At 48.2% G+C, this 19,445-nt stretch overlaps 1 protein-coding gene across 1 annotated transcript in view; it reads right to left on the bottom strand.

The window, feature by feature from the left end:
- LOC147693179 (uncharacterized) overlaps positions 1-19,445 on the bottom strand; it is a 708,628-nt gene that overhangs the window by 340,249 nt on the left and 348,934 nt on the right. The window contains 3 exon segments of the mRNA XM_086939582.1: positions 607-681; positions 8,878-8,964; positions 14,083-14,175. Of these exon segments, the coding sequence (XP_086795708.1) occupies positions 607-681; positions 8,878-8,964; positions 14,083-14,175 (255 nt within the window).

Raw genomic sequence — 19,445 nt, 5'->3', positions numbered from 1 at the left:
GATTAAGCGGTGTTTGCTAGCAAAGCTGTCCCACTCGCCCCGACAGCCTACTTTGCGCGCTGTCTGCTACCCAGGCGGGAGGGAGCTCTTGAGGCAAACAAAAAAGGAAATAGTGTCAAAAACTAACATAAATTAAAAGAAAAGGGAGAACACATGTAACAGAGGCAGTCTGCTGGGATGGCCAGAAACAGCAAAAGGTGGAATGAATTAACCATACTAACCAATCAGAAGCAGCCATTTACAAAGGGGCATTAACAGGAGCCAACAGAAAACATAGGAGGTGCTTCAAGCCCATGTTCTAGATACAGCATGTCTCGAAGAGACAGGGCATGCGCTGCCTAGCAGAGACCTAAAAAGGGGCTCAGTGCTAGGGGAGGAAGGGGGTGTGCGTCCGGCTCGTTATGTCCTGTCTAAAGCACACATGAAGTTAGAGCCCCATAGTTGAGAAAACGGAGCATCCTGTCAGGGGCGACTCTCACGCTCTAGTCACTGAGGGTCTCGAACCACGGGAGCAGAAAAAGCTAATGTACTCAGGTGGAATTTGGAGCTGGGTCTCACCCTTATGTACATATTCTGATTCTAAACAGCCATGCCCCATTCACTCACCTGAGGGTCTGCGGACACCGTCCCTGCTATCAGTCTCTTCCTCCTCTTTTACACGGAGTGCAGTAATCTTATGTCCTGTCATACAAAAACAATCTAATTATATACTCACAATATGTATGCTAATAAACACCACAAGGGGTGTTGGAGATAAAGCTCACATTTTATAGTGTTTATTCTTTGACATTTCGTATCAACTAGTATATTTCCATATTTATTTAACCAATAAAACATACACATACATGAATGCCTGATAGGTTTCACATTTATGACTACCCATAGATGAGAAATCAATACACTTAAATGAAAAACACACACATTCTCGTACCAACCTTGGACCCATCTACACCTGTTTGAAGCTCATTAGGAAAGCTGCTCTCTTTCTTTAACTCCAGTGCCTGTCAGTCCGCCTAGCTGTTGGCATGGCAGTCCTGACTGACCTTTGTATCCATATTTATAAATAAACACAGGCTGGAAAATAGATGGTTTCTGTCCATATTTGCCTATAAAAATATTTAAAAACAGAGCATTGGGAGCCTTAATAGATCAATTTCCGATGTCCAGGAGAATGATGTTTCTAGATTAAAGTAGAACATGCAGACAGTGGTTACAAATGACGCAAGATGTTCCTGAAAAAAGGAGGGAGGTTGACGAACTGAAACCATTTCTGATGTGGGAGAGAGAGAAAGAACAAGCATTTGCAATGCAATGGTCTCGGCATCATTAAAGGTAGAGCTATTGGCATTGCTCATGACATTTCTTTTTTTTTCTTTAAATCAAAAATAAATGGCCATTGTCATTAACATTGCCAATACACAGCACTCTGCACTCAACAGCACACAATGCTCTGCACACTTGCTCTGCACTCACTGCTCTGCACACTCACTCTGCACACTCACCACTCTGCACTCACTGCTCTGCACACTCGCCACTCTGCACACTCGACACTCTGCACACTCGACACTCTGCACACTCGACACTCTGCACACTCGACACTCTGCACACTCGACACTCTGCACACTCGACACTCTGCACACTCGACACTCTGCACACTCGCCACTCTGCACACTCGCCACTCTGCACACTCGCCACTCTGCACACTCGCCACTCTGCACACTCGCCACTCTGCACACTCGCCACTCTGCACACTCGCCACTCTGCACACTCGCCACTCTGCACACTCGCCACTCTGCACTCGCCACTCTGCACTCGCCACTCTGCACTCGCCACTCTGCACTCGCCACTCTGCACTCGCCACTCTGCACTCGCCACTCTGCACTCACCACTCTGCACTCACCACTCACCACTCTGCACTCACCACTCTGCACTCACCACTCTGCACTCACCACTCTGCACTCACCACTCACCACTCTGCACTCACCACTCACCACTCTGCACTCACCACTCTGCACTCACCACTCTGCACTCACCACTCTGCACTCACCACTCTGCACTCACCACTCACCACTCTGCACTCACCACTCTGCACTCACCACTCTGCACTCACCACTCTGCACTCACCACTCTGCACTCACAACTCTGCACTCTGCACTCACCACTCTGCACTCTGCACTCACCACTCTGCACTCACCACTCTGCACTCACCACTCTGCACTCACCACTCACCACTCACCACTCTGCACTCACCACTCTGCACTCACCACTCACCACTCACCACTCTGCACTCACCACTCTGCACTCACCACTCTGCACTCAGCACTCACCACTCTGCACTCACCACTCTGCACTCACCACTCACCACTCTGCACTCACCACTCTGCACTCACCACTCTGCACTCACCACTCTGCACTCACCACTCTGCACTCACCACTCTGCACTCACCACTCTGCACTCGCCACTCTGCACTCGCCACTCGCCACTCTGCACTCGCCACTCTGCACTCGCCACTCTGCACTCGCCACTCGCCACTCTGCACTCGCCACTCACCACTCTGCACTCTGCACTCGCCACTCACCACTCTGCACTCACCACTCTGCACTCACCACTCTGCACTCACCACTCTGCACTCACCACTCTGCACTCGCCACTCTGCACTCGCCACTCTGCACTCGCCACTCTGCACTCGCCACTCGCCACTCTGCACTCGCCACTCTGCACTCGCCACTCTGCACTCGCCACTCGCCACTCTGCACTCGCCACTCGCCACTCTGCACTCGCCACTCTGCACTCGCCACTCTGCACTCGCCACTCTGCACTCACCACTCACCACTCTGCACTCACCACTCACCACTCTGCACTCACCACTCTGCACTCACCACTCTGCACTCTGCACTCACCACTCTGCACTCACCACTCTGCACTCACCACTCTGCACTCACCACTCTGCACTCACCACTCTGCACTCACCACTCACCACTCTGCACTCACCACTCTGCACTCACCACTCTGCACTCACCACTCTGCACTCACCACTCACCACTCTGCACTCACCACTCACCACTCTGCACTCTGCACTCACCACTCTGCACTCACCACTCTGCCCTCACCACTCTGCCCTCACCACTCTGCACTCACCACTCTGCACTCACCACTCTGCACTCACCACTCACCACCACCAAGCATTGACAAACCCAATACCTTATGTAGACGAGACCTATTGGCTTTTCCAATGCTTGTTTTTAACTCTGTGGTCGCGTCCTTCTGAATATGTTAAAATATAAACGTTCACATTCTATCGCACGTTGGCTTGAGGGCTGTTGGAATTCACTGTATGCTTTAAGCCAAAATGTTGATGCGGGTTCAACGAGAGAGAGACAGAATTTGGCAGTACGGCAAGCGATTAATATAAACGTTCACATTCTATCGCACGTTGGCTTGAGGGCTGTTGGAATTCACTGTATGCTTTAATCCAAAATGTTGATGCGGGTTCAACGAGAGAGAGACAGAATTTGGCAGTACGGCAAGCGATTTTCTTGCATGAGTTCAATCAATGGGTGATGTAAACAAAGCGTCTTTCATCATTGAACTCGCGGCCGTCCCGGAAGTCAGGCACGGTCGCCTGTGACGGGGGCGGGGCCACGTTCACACCGGAAGAGGAGGCAGGCGGAGTCGTAGCGTCTCGCGGCCCGGGGCTCCTGTGAGCGGTGTAGAGCCCCGGGGCCGCGCCAGCAGGAGGTTGGGCGCCGCGTGCTGAGGTAAGGTAAGTTCTGGAGCGCGATTGCTGCACTTGTGTGTGTGTATGCTCGTGTGTGTGTGTGTGTATGTATGTGCGCGACGGTGACGGCGGGGGAGGGGGAGGGGGGTCTGGAGCGCGATTGGTGCACTTGTGTGTGTGTATGGTCGTGTGTGTGTGTGTATGTATTTGCGTGACGGCGGGGGAGGGGGGGCCTCGGTGCACTTGTGTGTGTGCGCGCGCGTGTGTATGAGTCAGGGGTGGTGTCTCTGTATGTATGTATGTGCGTGCGTGCATGGGCGCGCGTGTGTGTGTATGCGCATGCGTGTGTGGTGCTTGCGCTTCCCAGGAGACAGCGCCTGGCCACAGCGCGCGCTCCAGTTACAAATCGCCTGGAAGGATGCGCGTGGCCAGGACTGTCTCCTGGGACTGCTACTCGCTGACATAAGATCTAACATTTCTTTTTTTTTCTTTAAATCAAAAATAAATGGCCATTGTCATTAACATTGCCAATACACAGCACTCTGCACTCAACAGCACACAATGCTCTGCACACTTGCTCTGCACTCACTGCTCTGCACACTCACTTTGCACACTCACCACTCTGCACTCACTGCTCTGCACACTCACTCTGCACACTCGCCACTCTGCACACTCGCCACTCTGCACACTCGCCACTCTGCACACTCGCCACTCTGCACACTCGCCACTCTGCACACTCGCCACTCTGCACACTCGCCACTCTGCACACTCGCCACTCTGCACACTCGCCACTCTGCACACTCGCCACTCTGCACACTCGCCACTCTGCACTCGCCACTCTGCACTCGCCACTCTGCACTCGCCACTCTGCACTCGCCACTCTGCACTCACCACTCTGCACTCACCACTCTGCACTCACCACTCTGCACTCACCACTCTGCACTCTGCACTCTGCACTCACCACTCTGCACTCACCACTCTGCACTCACCACTCTGCACTCACCACTCTGCACTCACCACTCTGCACTCACCACTCTGCACTCACCACTCTGCACTCTGCACTCACCACTCACCACTCACCACTCTGCACTCACCACTCTGCACTCACCACTCTGCACTCACCACTCTGCACTCACCACTCTGCACTCACCACTCTGCACTCACCACTCTGCACTCACCACTCTGCACTCACCACTCTGCACTCACCACTCTGCACTCACCACTCTGCACTCACCACTCTGCACTCACCACTCACCACTCACCACTCTGCACTCACCACTCTGCACTCACCACTCTGCACTCACCACTCTGCACTCACCACTCTGCACTCACCACTCTGCACTCACCACTCTGCACTCACCACTCTGCACTCACCACTCTGCACTCACCACTCACCACTCTGCACTCACCACTCTGCACTCACCACTCACCACTCTGCACTCACCACTCTGCACTCACCACTCTGCACTCACCACTCACCACTCACCACTCTGCACTCACCACTCTGCACTCACCACTCTGCACTCACCACTCTGCACTCTGCACTCACCACTCTGCACTCTGCACTCACCACTCTGCACTCACCACTCGCCACTCGCCACTCTGCACTCGCCACTCTGCAGTCGCCACTCTGCACTCGCCACTCTGCACTCGCCACTCTGCACTCGCCACTCTGCACTCGCCACTCTGCACTCACCACTCTGCACTCACCACTCACCACTCTGCACTCACCACTCTGCACTCTGCACTCACCACTCTGCACTCACCACTCTGCACTCACCACTCTGCACTCACCACTCTGCACTCTGCACTCACCACTCACCACTCTGCACTCACCACTCTGCACTCTGCACTCACCAACCACTCTGCACTCACCACTCTGCACTCACCACTCACCACTCTGCACTCTGCACTCACCACTCTGCACTCACCACTCTGCCCTCACCACTCTGCCCTCACCACTCTGCCCTCACCACTCTGCCCTCACCACTCTGCACTCACCACTCTGCACTCACCACTCTGCACTCACCACTCTGCACTCACCACTCACCACCACCAAGCATTGACAAACCCAATACCTTATGTAGACGAGACCTATTGGCTTTTCCAATGCTTGTTTTTAACTCTGTGGTCGCGTCCTTCTGAATATGTTAAAATATAAACGTTCACATTCTATCGCACGTTGGCTTGAGGGCTGTTGGAATTCACTGTATGCTTTAATCCAAAATGTTGATGCGGGTTCAACGAGAGAGAGACAGAATTTGGCAGTACGGCAAGCGATTAATATAAACGTTCACATTCTATCGCACGTTGGCTTGAGGGCTGTTGGAATTCACTGTATGCTTTAATCCAAAATGTTGATGCGGGTTCAACGAGAGAGAGACAGAATTTGGCAGTACGGCAAGCGATTTTCTTGCATGAGTTCAATCAATGGGTGATGTAAACAAAGCGTCTTTCATCATTGAACTCGCGGCCGTCCCGGAAGTCAGGCACGGTCGCCTGTGACGGGGGCGGGGCCACGTTCACACCGGAAGAGGAGGCAGGCGGAGTCGTAGCGTCTCGCGGCCCGGGGCTCCTGTGAGCGGTGTAGAGCCCCGGGGCCGCGCCAGCAGGAGGTTGGGCGCCGCGTGCTGAGGTAAGGTAAGTTCTGGAGCGCGATTGGTGCACTTGTGTGTGTGTATGCTCGTGTGTGTGTGTGTGTGTATGTATGTGCGCGACGGTGACGGCGGGAGAGGGGGAGGGGGGTCTGGAGCGCGATTGGTGCACTTGTGTGTGTGTATGGTCGTGTGTGTGTGTGTATGTATTTGCGTGACGGCGGGGGAGGGGGAGGGGGGGCCTCGGTGCACTTGTGTGTGTGCGCGCGCGTGTGTATGAGTCAGGGGTGGTGTCTCTGTATGTATGTATGTGCGTGCGTGCATGGGCGCGTGTGTGTGTGTATGCGCATGCGTGTGTGGTGCTTGCGCTTCCCAGGAGACAGCGCCTGGCCACAGCGCGCGTTCCAGTTACAAATCGCCTGGAAGGATGCGCGTGGCCAGGACTGTCTCCTGGGACTGCTACTCGCTGACATAAGATCTCGGCGGAGACGCGCTTACGCGCGTCTTTTAGCCGAGACCTAAAAAGCAGGCACTGCCCCTATTTCTGTCATCTATGACTTTGGGTCATTAGCCATGGCAGAGCAATCTGAATAAGGCAAGGACAACTTTTTTCAGACATGGCTAAAGAAAGCTTAAAATGAGCTCATCTTGAGTTAATCCCCTCGATTCTACAAAACACTAAACACCTTGTTTGTTTGGCAAGAAGTTTAAATTAGTCTTAAGAGAGAGGTTATGCCTGTTGGCTAAAGTGTAAGAGCTCCATGAGCTTTAAAAATCACATGACACGATCAAAGCACAGACAGAAGACAAATTGTACACGTGTTTACTGCAAGACTCAGCAAGTATAGCAAATCAGCTTACATTTGATCTGGGTCACGAATTAAACTCAAGAGGGTTCAATAAGTATAATGTCCAGTTTTTTTATGTCTTGATTTACACTTTGCAAAGAGCTGAGCCCACATATAGAATACACAGACACTCTATTGTAGATTCTGCACCTTTGATCGTGTTGTGTATGAAAAAAAATAGATTCTCAAACAGGGTGCAACTTCATATGTACACCAGGTCAGAGGCGCAACTAGAGTCAAATTTCGGGGGGTGGGGGGGGGGGGGGGGGTAGGGTGGATGGCTAAGAAAAAATTTCGATGGGGGGGCTGAACATTTAATCAGTAGGCAGAGTGGAGCTGCAGGGCCTCCAACAAGGGGCGAAACAACAGCAAGGCCTAATTAACATTCAAATGGTCTTTTAAAGACCTGTGAAACGTTCGGGGCGGCTCTGTGTGTGCCCGGGATCTGTCTCATCCCGGGCTGCCACACACGACGGGGGGGGGGCTGAAGCCCGGTGAGTCCAGTGGGTGTTGCGCGCCTGCACCAGGTTAATCTGCAAATACAAAACATACCACCACTTACCATCAAACCACCTTACTATTACATTCATATAATACATATCCGCTACAGGGGTTGTCCATCACCAGCCCCAAAAACACAACCTTCTCAAATGAACAGGCACGGAATAATTGAAGATATCTGTCACAGAGGGCTAGACAATTTGGAGGACTTTAATAGAGTTCATTCACTGCAGGTCCCACATGTTAATACACCTCGCCTCTTTACATCTCTCAAATATGAGAGTTCAGCACCACCACTATTCACACAAACGCAGACTGGACAACTTAATGCAACAACCAGCTCAGCAGACAAAATCATAAGAAAGACCTCAGGAGACCAGCAGAGATGTTCAAAACCAGCAGTGTGCTGAAAACCACAACCCTACGCATCCGCCTCTTACGCTTCATCATCCAACATACTGCTACGTGCTACGTCCGATAACACAATAACTGCACCTGAGTGGTCATCACCCAAGACATGTAAACACTTCCCACATATGATCAAAAGTAAGACAACATCCTTCCAACCACATATGTGTAGCGTGCTAGTCATATAGGCAAGCGCTTCAGGGCCCCACATAGGGGGATAAGTGCTACATAAAGCTGCAATATAATACTAATGGTAACTTGTCCATATTTGAAGGAGAGGGCAGAGCACTTGTACTGTCCCTTAGTGTGTGGAGTGTGGTCTCACCAATATATATATATATATATATATATATATATATATATATATATCGCAACACACTCCTAGAAATCGACTCCAGGACAAAAACGGCCAGCACTCCAGTGTCAGTGTTCTTTGGTTATTTTATTTCCAAACCCCCCAGCACCCTCGACAGACGCGTTTCGCACAGGGCTTATATATATATATATATATATATATATATATATATATATATATATATATATATATATATATATATTGCACACAAGGCACTCCACAACACCGAAGCAGCATACCTCAACAGCCGACTCAGCCTCTACACCCACACCCGCCAGCTCCGCAGACCGTGCTCTCGCCACCGCCCCCCGCTTCCGAAGAGTGACCGCGGCGGCAGATCATTCTCCCACCTCGCCGCCAAAACATGGATCACCCTCCCCATCCTCTTACCGCAGACCGGAGACCATCTGACCGTCAGAACAATTCCAAGCAAGTAAGTCCCTTTCACTCACCTGAGGGATTGCAGACACTTTTGCTGCTAATGTCAAAGCAGTTTATTTCTTCCTCATCTTTTATTCGAAACGAAGTAATTTCATTCCCTGTCACACAAAAACAACTCAAGGATATTATTACAAAACATGTGAATATAGGTTGTTCAACACAGGACACACAGTGCGTATCCATGTGCAATTTCCAACTTTATAATGTTCATTGATCAAAGTAGAACTTTCAACATTGGCTTCAACATGACATGTGAACACAATTTATAACCAATAAAAACATTTACTGGTTTGTCAGAGTCCAAGAACACATTAGTTTAAAGTTTTAAGTATGGCTTCACCTTTTTAATTTGCTTCTTCGCTGGATAAAATATTTACTAATACTATACTCAAGAAAGCCAGAGATTAAATTATATTTAATCTACATTTCAACTGTTGTCAGAATTCACCACAGGAATATACAAAACCAGAATCGTCTTCAAGATATGTTGCCTCATTAACCCCCTAAAGGTCAGCCAGAAAGAATCAGAACCAACCCACAAGGTAATAGGGAAAACAAGGGAACAAAACAAGTAGAGTGAGTGTGTGGTTAACAGACTTTTGAGGACGAAGGAATGCGGTCTCGAAGGTATAAGGACACAACGGACAACAACCAAGCCTTGTATTTTACAGAACATGATGTAACAATAAATTTATCATACCATCCAGGAGAAGAAGTCGGCCTTCTTGGTTCATAAGGAAGGATCAGACTGGAAGAACCTCCATGGAGGGGAAGGAGCTAAGCACAAACATCACCATAGAGAAGAGAAAAAGGACGCAGAAGAAGTAAGAACTGAGAGGAAAACCAAAGCAACAAATAAAACTATAAGTGAGCTCCACAAAGGAAGGCCGGATGTGAACTAGCGTGACCATCAAGGGAACCCTACAACAGGCTGCTGCAGTGCGATGCCTCGGCGAGCCTCTGGAAGTCTTTGTCCTCAACGAGCTCCAGAGCTTTCTGTGGGACAAACCAGCATAGTCAGGCCAATGACGACAGTGGCTTGACTTTCGGGGCCAAGATGGTCTCCTCCAGGAGCCATTCAGCAAAACTATGTAGAAAGTTTCCAAACTTTGATATTGTTCCTTGTTGGTTCCATTGGGGAGAGAAGTGTCCAGTAGCACTAGCCAAGGGTTCAGAGATTCTGGATTCCCTCAACGTTAGTCAAAGACAATGGTGTGCAGCTCACAGCGGTGGAAATGGAAGTTTTTGTTAGACATTGTAGGATTAAACATGTGATGACTTCACTGTACGAACCTCACAAAAACGGTCAGGTTGAGACGTTCAACAGAGTGTCGAAGGAGAATGTGGTTGAAGCAAGGACTTGTGCTAAGCAAGGACTCATATAGGCTGGAGAGGGTTCTGGAAGCCATGTCCCCCGTGCTGGCCAGGAAGCTTTTTCTCCAATGGAGATATGGAACATTGCCTCTGCGATCCTTTACCAGCTCCTGGACAACTCCGCCCTCTTTCAAGCAGTGCCCGGCATGCTCTTGTGCTGAGGAAAGCGATCTACACGTGGTCCTGTTTTGCCCAACTTACAAGGCAGCTAGGAAATATTGGCTCCTTCCACTTATTAGAAACCTTGGTTGTAGGGAGTACCTCCCGATGTACAGAATTCTAAAAACCGATCTTTCAAGTCCAATCGTGTTTGCATTAGCAAAATTTCTTACCAATGTCTGGCACACTCGCACCCGTATTCTGAAGTCGCAGGCTCCCATTTAATTTTAAGTCTATAATTTTAAATGTAACTCTAGTATTTTTCAATTCCTAGAATGGAATGATTTTACATTGTATAAATATGTATCGATTGTTATTGTGGATGATTTTATAATGGTTGTATATGATTTTATTGTATATCTTTGATGGCCATATGGCCGAAATAAAGATTGATAAAGTAAAGGTTGAAGCATAAAAGCATGGAGGTGACTGGAAGAGTTCCCATAGAGAAAGGTTGTGGGTGTATCTTATAACTTCGCACACTATCACCGATGTTACCCATTTAAATTGCAAAAGGGTGGGATCCGGCATATAATTTGTGCTCCTGGTGATTGAAGGAAAAGTGGAGAAGAGAAGGAGAAGCTTGTGGTGTCAAAGAAACTGATTTGCGAGTGAGGAGAAAGCAAATTAAAGTCAAAGACTGGTATTATAGTAAGTGGACAGCAAGACCACATGAGTTCAAAGTGGGAGATTGGGAGAGGATCTGAAGACCGGGGTTCATCAGTAAAGGGGCAGCCAAGTTTTGGAAAGCCATGAAAATACAGACGGTTTTAGCTAATAGTGTAATTACCCAGGATGGTAAAGTTTGGAATGTCAGGATAGAAGCCAAATGCCCTGATAGGTGCAACCCAAGAGCCAGAGTGGAGGACAATGAAGAGGATTTTCTTGTAAGTTTTGACAACCATGTCCAAAGGTCTGATCAAAATCACTCTGGATCGCCAAAAGGTAAAGTGTCCTCCAGAATTAAAGGTGCACAACCTTCTGGAAGATTCCTTGACTTGATAATGTGCATAAGGTGATAGTACAGCCATTGCTCTACATTTTCTGATGTGCTTTTTTTAATTTTTACTTAGGTTTCTTCCATTCTGCTTTTCTCCTTGTTTTGTAGAACACCTCCCACGCTCATGACGAGATCAGCTCGTCATAACCGCCGCGGAACGCCCACGCGGAGATAATTCCCCTGTGGTGCTGAGCGTTCCATTGAGAGGGCATGGTCATGACGAGCTCAGCTCGTCATGAGCACAGCGCCACAGTGCTGCATGACAAGCAGAGCGTCGCAGGGTAATTAGCCCCGCGGCAAAGGAGTTAATGAGGGATGTGCAGTATTCTGTACTTTGTATTCCATGCATGAACTGTGTTTATTTACACACTACTTTCCAGGTTCCTTTAGAGTGTCAATGTAGAATGCAGAAGATGCTTCAGTTGCATCTGGAGCTGTCCTGACTGTGGATGCTGTGCTGTGAGGCAGGAATAAGATCCTAAAACCTCTGTGTGGACTGGAATACTTTTTTCAGCAACCATGGCAAACTGTTGGATTTGTTGTAAGCTTTATTTTGATACTCTGAATGATATTGCTAACTAGTTCCATTCAAAAGTTAGACTTTATTATGTTTAATAAAGCCATCCCATGTTAGCCTAAGGTGTTAGCAGCGTTACAATGGGAAAAACAACGTTGGCTGTTTTTTCCTACCAAGGCATATAACACATACTTAATATTGCCCATGCTTTTTATATCAATGGCCCCTACCCTTGGGGCACCTAGGCAGACCTTAAGGGGTGACTTATAAGTTATACAAAGGTAGTTCTGGACTTAAGTACTTTTAACTCTAGAAATCTTTATCTTTTTTAAAATGACCCAGGACACCGCAGCAGTGCACACTTAGATGCATTAAGTCCACTGGGGCCTCTAAACCTACATGCTCTACCATATACTTGGGACATACAGGAAGACTGTCTTGGCCAATTAGAATTATACTAATGACCATATACCTTAAGAGGACCGAGCCCTGGGCCTGGTTAGTAGAATCCAGGGCTCTTTGCGAGTCAGTAACGACCAGCATCAGTCGCAAAAATGGGGGTGATCATGACAAAAAGGATGACTTTCTTACACATTCCATAACCTGGGTGAATACAGGGGGAAGTATTTGGCTTGTCTTTCTTGTCTGCAGTTCGTAGTCTCCAGTCTGATGGTGTCCTGTCTGCAGGTGTGCAGAGAGCCACCGGAGGTAGTGAGCTTTCCAGTCAAACAAGCGGTGGTGCTGTTTATAAAGTAGGTGATGCAGCTGGTTTTGAAGATGATGTGGACTGGCATCAGGTGTGGGTGGTCATATTTCTTTAGGATCTGTATGAGACATGCAGCAGTGTCCTCAATGGGTTTAAGTATGGAGTCTGGGAGGTCACGCACTGGGCTTTACCGTCATCCAGATGCACAGATGCGGGGCCTAATGGCTGTTAGTAGAAGGGATTTAAAAAAGAAAGATGTCAATAATATTGAATTGAACGCAAAACACCTGATCAGTGGTGCTTCAAGACGGTCTGTCTCAAACCTCAAGCAAACCTGAATTATTAGTCTAACTAAGAGTCTGTCTTCACATTCTGAAACAACCAGTCAACCTAGTTAAATACCAGCAGTGTAACGACCACATGCGAGAACTGTAATCTATCTGAGCAGAGGAGACAGCGTTGCATGTAAAAACCTAACAAATGCTACCTCCAGGAAGCCCCTGGAACGTAATGAGAAGAGAACACACCGCATCCATTTTGTCCAATTATGCCACAGATCTGGCTCCGTGGGAATACTGGTTTTCATTCAGTTAGAGGAAGTTAGGGTGTCATGATGTTTAAAAATTACAAAGAGAAGGTACTGAGTGCGGAGCCCTCAGATTCTGATAGCACATGGATTATGATTGAGCGTTAATCCATTTGCTGTTATTCTCATGATATGTCAGACACAAACTCTTAAGATCATGTTCCAAAATGTCACTCATGCACCACATTACAATTAGATTTATCTGTGCTGCCATAAGCCTTTTTTGATGATTTGAAGGACTCAATATTGTTATATAAATTGATTGCTGAATATACTGGTTCCTGGCTTAGATAACCAACTTGACTGATTCTTGAAATTAAAAAGGATTATAAGCTGGAATGAGATTCTGAGTGGCCATTTTATTTCCAAAGGTTTGGAAACGGTTAGAAGAAATACAAAGATCAGGAATGGAATGCATGCACAAGTTAAGTATCGGGTCTCTTGGCAAATAAATTTCAGAGGGTACATGAGGCATGTACTTCCCAGGTACCAGAAGGCCTTCAAATTCATATAGATTTAGAGAATAGAATGGCTGCTTGCAGAATTCTACAGGTGTGAAGATCAAAGCTTATTAGATTTTAAGAACTTTGTTCTGGCAATCTCAGCCGCGGTTTAGAGGTCTTCTACAACTTTCGGTGGATTTCAAATGTAGCACCATCATTTGTAGGATTTTCTGCATTGGGTGACACACAGACTGATCCTTCAGAATAATTCGACAGTGAGCAGTGTAACTAGCAAAAGAGAAGGGCAGAGAGCAGTAAACAGTACTATAAACACCTTTGTGTGAGCATGATTATAGGTTCTTTAATGATATGCCCATGTTTTAATGTCAGGCCACCTCGAATAATATTGGAACGTTAAAAAGCATACCCACCATGTCTTTTCTCGGATTCCTGGCTATTCAAGGGACACTGATCTTGCTTTTCTTTCGCTCTTAAGGAAAACACTGTGGTAGCAATAAGTGGACCTAATAAGGACAAACAAACATTTACAATTCTACTAGTTTTTCTCTGTGATAACAATACATTATTCTGTCTTTAAGCATGTGGCATACATTTGTTGACAGGCCTAGGGCTCCATTTTGCATTTGAAGGATGAAGAGCACCGCTGGAGATCGGCGGTACTCCTGACCCACAAAACTTGCAGATCATTCGTTCTAACTGGGTTCTGGTGAAGCTCTAGCATTACAGCGGTGAGCCTCCCTGCCCTCTGCCAGCATAGCCTCTGACTGGGGGGTCCGTTCGCCAGAGGGTTGCCGGGACAGTGGCGGTCATCAACCCTGGTCAGGACTTCCAAGCTTTGAGAGAAAGCTTCCTGCATGTCAGGGGTGAAAACTGGACGCCAAGGGTCAGTAGGCTGACCTGGACAGCTACAGGGACACAAGCTGCAAGAGGCTTTTTTTGGAAGTTACCAGTTACAAGTGAACCCTGACTGGACCCAAAGAAAGCAATTTGAACAGAAGAACGGCAAATATTCTATTTCCCCAATGTATAGCAGCAGCTTCTGTGAGGGTTCACACATGATAGTGTTCCAACTTTCTGATCAGCTACAGTGTTTGCAATACAGTTCCAGACCTACTCTGCCGAGCACAAGTATGCTGGGCCTACAAGCTCTGTACCTTGGTGTGTTTCTGAGCTGGACTGTCCTGCTTTGTAGGTCTTGCCTATGCAGCGCGTATGCGCTGCATAGGAGGGCCTTTAGCCGTCGCTCTGCTCATTTTCAAGCACACACTTGTGCTTGTGGTGGCATCCACCTTGCAGGAGTGTGCAGGGGCGCGCCATAAGCACGTGTGCAGTGCTTGAAATTGAGCAGACTGCGCACGCACGGGCCACTCACGGGCTCACCTCCTGCTCCCGCTCTCGCGCGCACCACTCGCGGGCTTCCTGCTTGTTTTGAAAGTAGGCACGCATGCAGTCAGCAGCAAACAAATAGCACATTTATGTTCTTATTTTTCAGCAAGCGATTCCCAGGACGGTACTTGGTTTCCTGCTTGTTTTGAAAGTAGGCACGCATGCAGTCAGTAACATACAAAGAGCACATTAATTTTCTTATCAAGACGCCATTTGCATTGTAATGCTCCTCTCTACTCACATGAACCCTGATTTCTCTGACATTATTGGCATATCGCTCACAGCCATACCACCTCTTTGCTTGGGGCAGGAGTTTGAGGCCCCCTACCTTCCTTTTCAAACAACCGATCAAAACCTGCACACGTTTCTTCAAAATCCTTGCTTTTCTGAGCATGATGCAAAATCCCTACCTGTGCTCTCTTGCAATGTGCTACTTTGTAAAGCAGGCTTGTTTTATGGGTTCCGAAAATCAATTAAGACATCTTTAACAAACTTAAACCCCTACCTGTAAAGTAGTTCCGTTGGCTAATGCTTCTGTGGCAGATGCAAAAACAACAAATTGATGGACAGAATGCAGAACAATGTCATACATTCACCCCAGTACAGAGATCTGGGCCTAAATCCATCGTTTTTTTGCACTCCACACCACCCCAGTTCAGACATGGCCATATGCATATCAGCCTTGACCCTGTGCGTCATGGGAACAGCCCAGCCCGAACTGCCAAGCCATGTCTTCCCTGGACTGGAATTAAGCATCCTAGGACCGGTTTCTGGCTATCAGCCGTCTTCAGCCAGGATAGCTTGACTCCAGTGGTGTGGAGAGCACGGGACTCACATCTGAGCATACCCGTCCCACTCGGGGTGACAAATGCAACAAGCATTTACAATGCAATGGTCTCAGCATTTACATTGCCAATAGCTTAATCGTTAAATAAATGGCATTGTTATTAACAATGCCAATAGCTTAATCGCTCGCAAATGCATGACATATTGCATTTACACCCACACAGAGCCACACACACAAAGCCACCCACACACATACAGAGCCACCCACACAGAGCCACCCACACAGTCATTCACATAGAGCCACCTACACAGAGCCACTCACACACAGACAGAGCCACCCACACATAGAGCCACCAACAAAAAAAGCTATCCACACAGAGCCACACACACAGACAGAGCCACACACACACAGACAGAGCCACACACACACAGAGAGCCACACACACACAGAGAGCCACACACACACACACAGACAGAGCCACACACACACAGACAGAGCCACACACACACAGACAGAGCCACACACACAGACAGAGCCACACACACACAGACAGAGCCACACACAAACAAACAGAGCCACACACACAGACAGAGCCACACACACACAGACAGAGCCACACAAACACAGACAGAGCCACAAACACACAGATAGAGCCACACACACACACAGATAGAGCCACACACACACACAGAGCCACACACACACTGACAGAGCCACACACACACTGACAGAGCCACACACACAGACAGAGCCACACACACAGGTGCTTTCAGCGTTCACAGCCTCCCCTGGGGCGGGACTTCCGCCTTCTGTGGGAAGCACGCGCCCACAAAGTCACTGGAGGAGAATGTATAGGCATTTATATAGCGCACTACTTACCCGGAGGGTCCCAAGGCGCTTCGACCGCTGCGAAACCCTTCCTGGCTTCCCTGAGAGATGGTCCCTTAATGGGTATCTCCAGGGTGAGACCAGGCATCCTCGGCGGTCTGGTGGGGCCGTTAGTGAAGATGAGGCAAGCTAATGCCCAGAGTTGCCGAGTGTGAACGCTGATCAGAGTGGGCACCGAGGCGAGAGAATTATCTAGTCCGCTGACCCTGGTCCAGAAACCTGCCGCGCCGGGAATCGAACCCTGGTCCCGGGCCGTCCTCTGCTCTCGGGTCTGCCGCCTCTAACCAGTGAGCCACACTACTTCACTTCAGGGCAGAAGGCGGAAGTCCCGCCCCAGGGGAGGCTGTGAGACGCTGTAGGCACGTAGGAGGAGCAGAGGCCGCCGATGCAAGTGAGGGAAGCCCCGCGTGAAGGAGCCTGTAGCCCGGTGAGTGGGGCGGGTGGGGCTTAGTTGTAGGAGGGGTGCGTGTGCCTGGGGGGGTGCGTGTGCCTACAGGTGATACCGACACGGAACAGGCTCACAGATGAAACGCATCGTTTGAAAGGAAATATTTATTTGCACAATATTTTCTACTGCTACTAGACACTAGACACCTGCAGGCAAAAATCGTGGTAAATTTTGTAGCGTGTAAAATGGTGCCATTGCAACTTTAACATCGCAGGAGGCTTTACATCGTATGCTTTTAGAACGCAGGCTACAACTTACAACGCGTCCGTGCTGCGTGCTGTAGCCTGCGTGCTGTGATGGCAGATTACATAGCCTGTGCGTGATGCGATGACAGATGTTTTAAATATTACAACGCATGCTGCGTGACAGAGCAGGGTGAGATGACAGATTACTTAGCCTGCGCGATGACAGATGTTTTGCGTGCTGAGATGATAGATTACATAGCCTGCATGACACTGTGCTGCAGCCTGCGATGACAGATCACAGATATTTTAAATATTACAACGTGTACAAAGCATGCTGTGTGACAGATGACATATGCAGCCATGGAAGATGTTTTAAATATTACAACGCGTGCTGCGTTCTGCGAGGACACCGTGCTGCGTGCTTTAGCCTGCGTGCTGCGATGACAGATGACAGATGCTTTAAATATTACAACGCGTGCTGCGTGACAGATGACATTTGACATAGCCAGCCGCGGAAGATGTTATAAATATTACAACGCATCCTGCGATGACACCGTGCTGTAGCCTGCGTGCTGTAGACTGCGTGCTTCAATGACAGATGACAGATGCTTTAAATATTACAACGCGTGACAGATGACGTTTGACAAAGCCAGCCACAGAAGATGTTTTAATGACGGTGAAACATGCTGTGACCCGGTGAATCTACCAGTACCATCACACGTTCACTGGGGCACGCACTGTATGTGCTTTGCTTTCAGAGGAGCATCTGCAGCTTTTATTTTGAGTTCCAGCAAAGTAAAACACACATGCCTCGATTAAAGGGGCATCAGCACTCCTGTTTGAGTGTCATCCTGGCTGGAAGCAAGTTACATGCCAATGCCAATGAAGGAACAAAAACAGAAAGTTGTCATCTTATAACGACTTAAGAGATAAACCTATAATCTGGAGGCAGGGCTTAGCCTTTTCCAACCTCTGTATGTAAGAAATATAGGAATGTCACACATATCTATCTGTATGATTAATCACTCTAGTAACCACTCATACAGCAATTTCCCATAAGTGTTTTATTACTAGCATAAGGAACCCTTTTTAGCTATCTCAGAAAAACGAATGATAGAGAAAAAACAGTAAGGTTCTAAACCTATGCCTTTCCGTTTGCATGAGGCTACTAATGCTGATTTACTAAGCTACATTACAAGGATTCTATCTTACTAGAGACCTGCACGTAACACAGGGTTCTCAGCAACAATAGAAGTAACCCAATGAACAATTTACATTACATACAAGTCTGTGACCTGGATGTTATACGCTGCACTTTGCAGCAGGCACATTAACCCTCTAATTGAATCAAATTTGCGCATAGACTGGATTTAGATCTCAACAGCAAGTGCGCGAACAACCGGAATTATCTTACAGCTGTTACACTCCAGAACCTCGGGGGTACACAAAGAGTTCTGCAGCGGGTGCAGTCTGTGTGTGACCATTTAAATAAACCACACGTTTACCATCACGTATCTTGCTGCCAATGTCTTTGGGGGCAATGTTTGGGGGGGAAATTAAATATGTAGGTTGCCTGTCCGACGCTGCTCCTGTGACTCCCCCCTGCTGACCACCCTTTGACCCCCAATGTATAGGCTCCCAGTCTCAGAGTAAATATCTTCAAGTGCGCCCTGGCTGTGTCAAAAAAGTGCACCAAGGCAAGGTGCATTCCGATGGCATTTGAAAGCTTTGGTTGAATTTCCGTACGAATAACGCTCTTTTATGCGGAAAAGGTCTCAGCAATCAAATTTCTGTGAGTTTGAAGCACGACTTTGCCCTTGTAAATGCCTATATCTGTGCACCTTAACTACCGCAGACAACTCCGAGAATTGGACACATTATATTGTTAAAAAGACACCCATAAATGCGAAACAGCACAAAGTGAAAACTTGGCAGCTATAGATGGCAAACATTGGAAAATAACGATGAAAAGAGAAGTAACGTTTTGTAAACACTCATGCAACTGTCACACAGGGTTCGCCTCCGTCTGCCGGCACCTTCAGGTGTGGTAAATCGAGACAGAGTCTCTCCCAGTAGAGG

The sequence above is a fragment of the Lissotriton vulgaris genome, chromosome 9 (assembly GCF_964263255.1).
Source record: "Lissotriton vulgaris chromosome 9, aLisVul1.2, whole genome shotgun sequence".
Taxonomy (NCBI): domain Eukaryota; kingdom Metazoa; phylum Chordata; class Amphibia; order Caudata; family Salamandridae; genus Lissotriton; species Lissotriton vulgaris.
This window is presented reverse-complemented; position numbering and strand designations above follow the sequence as displayed.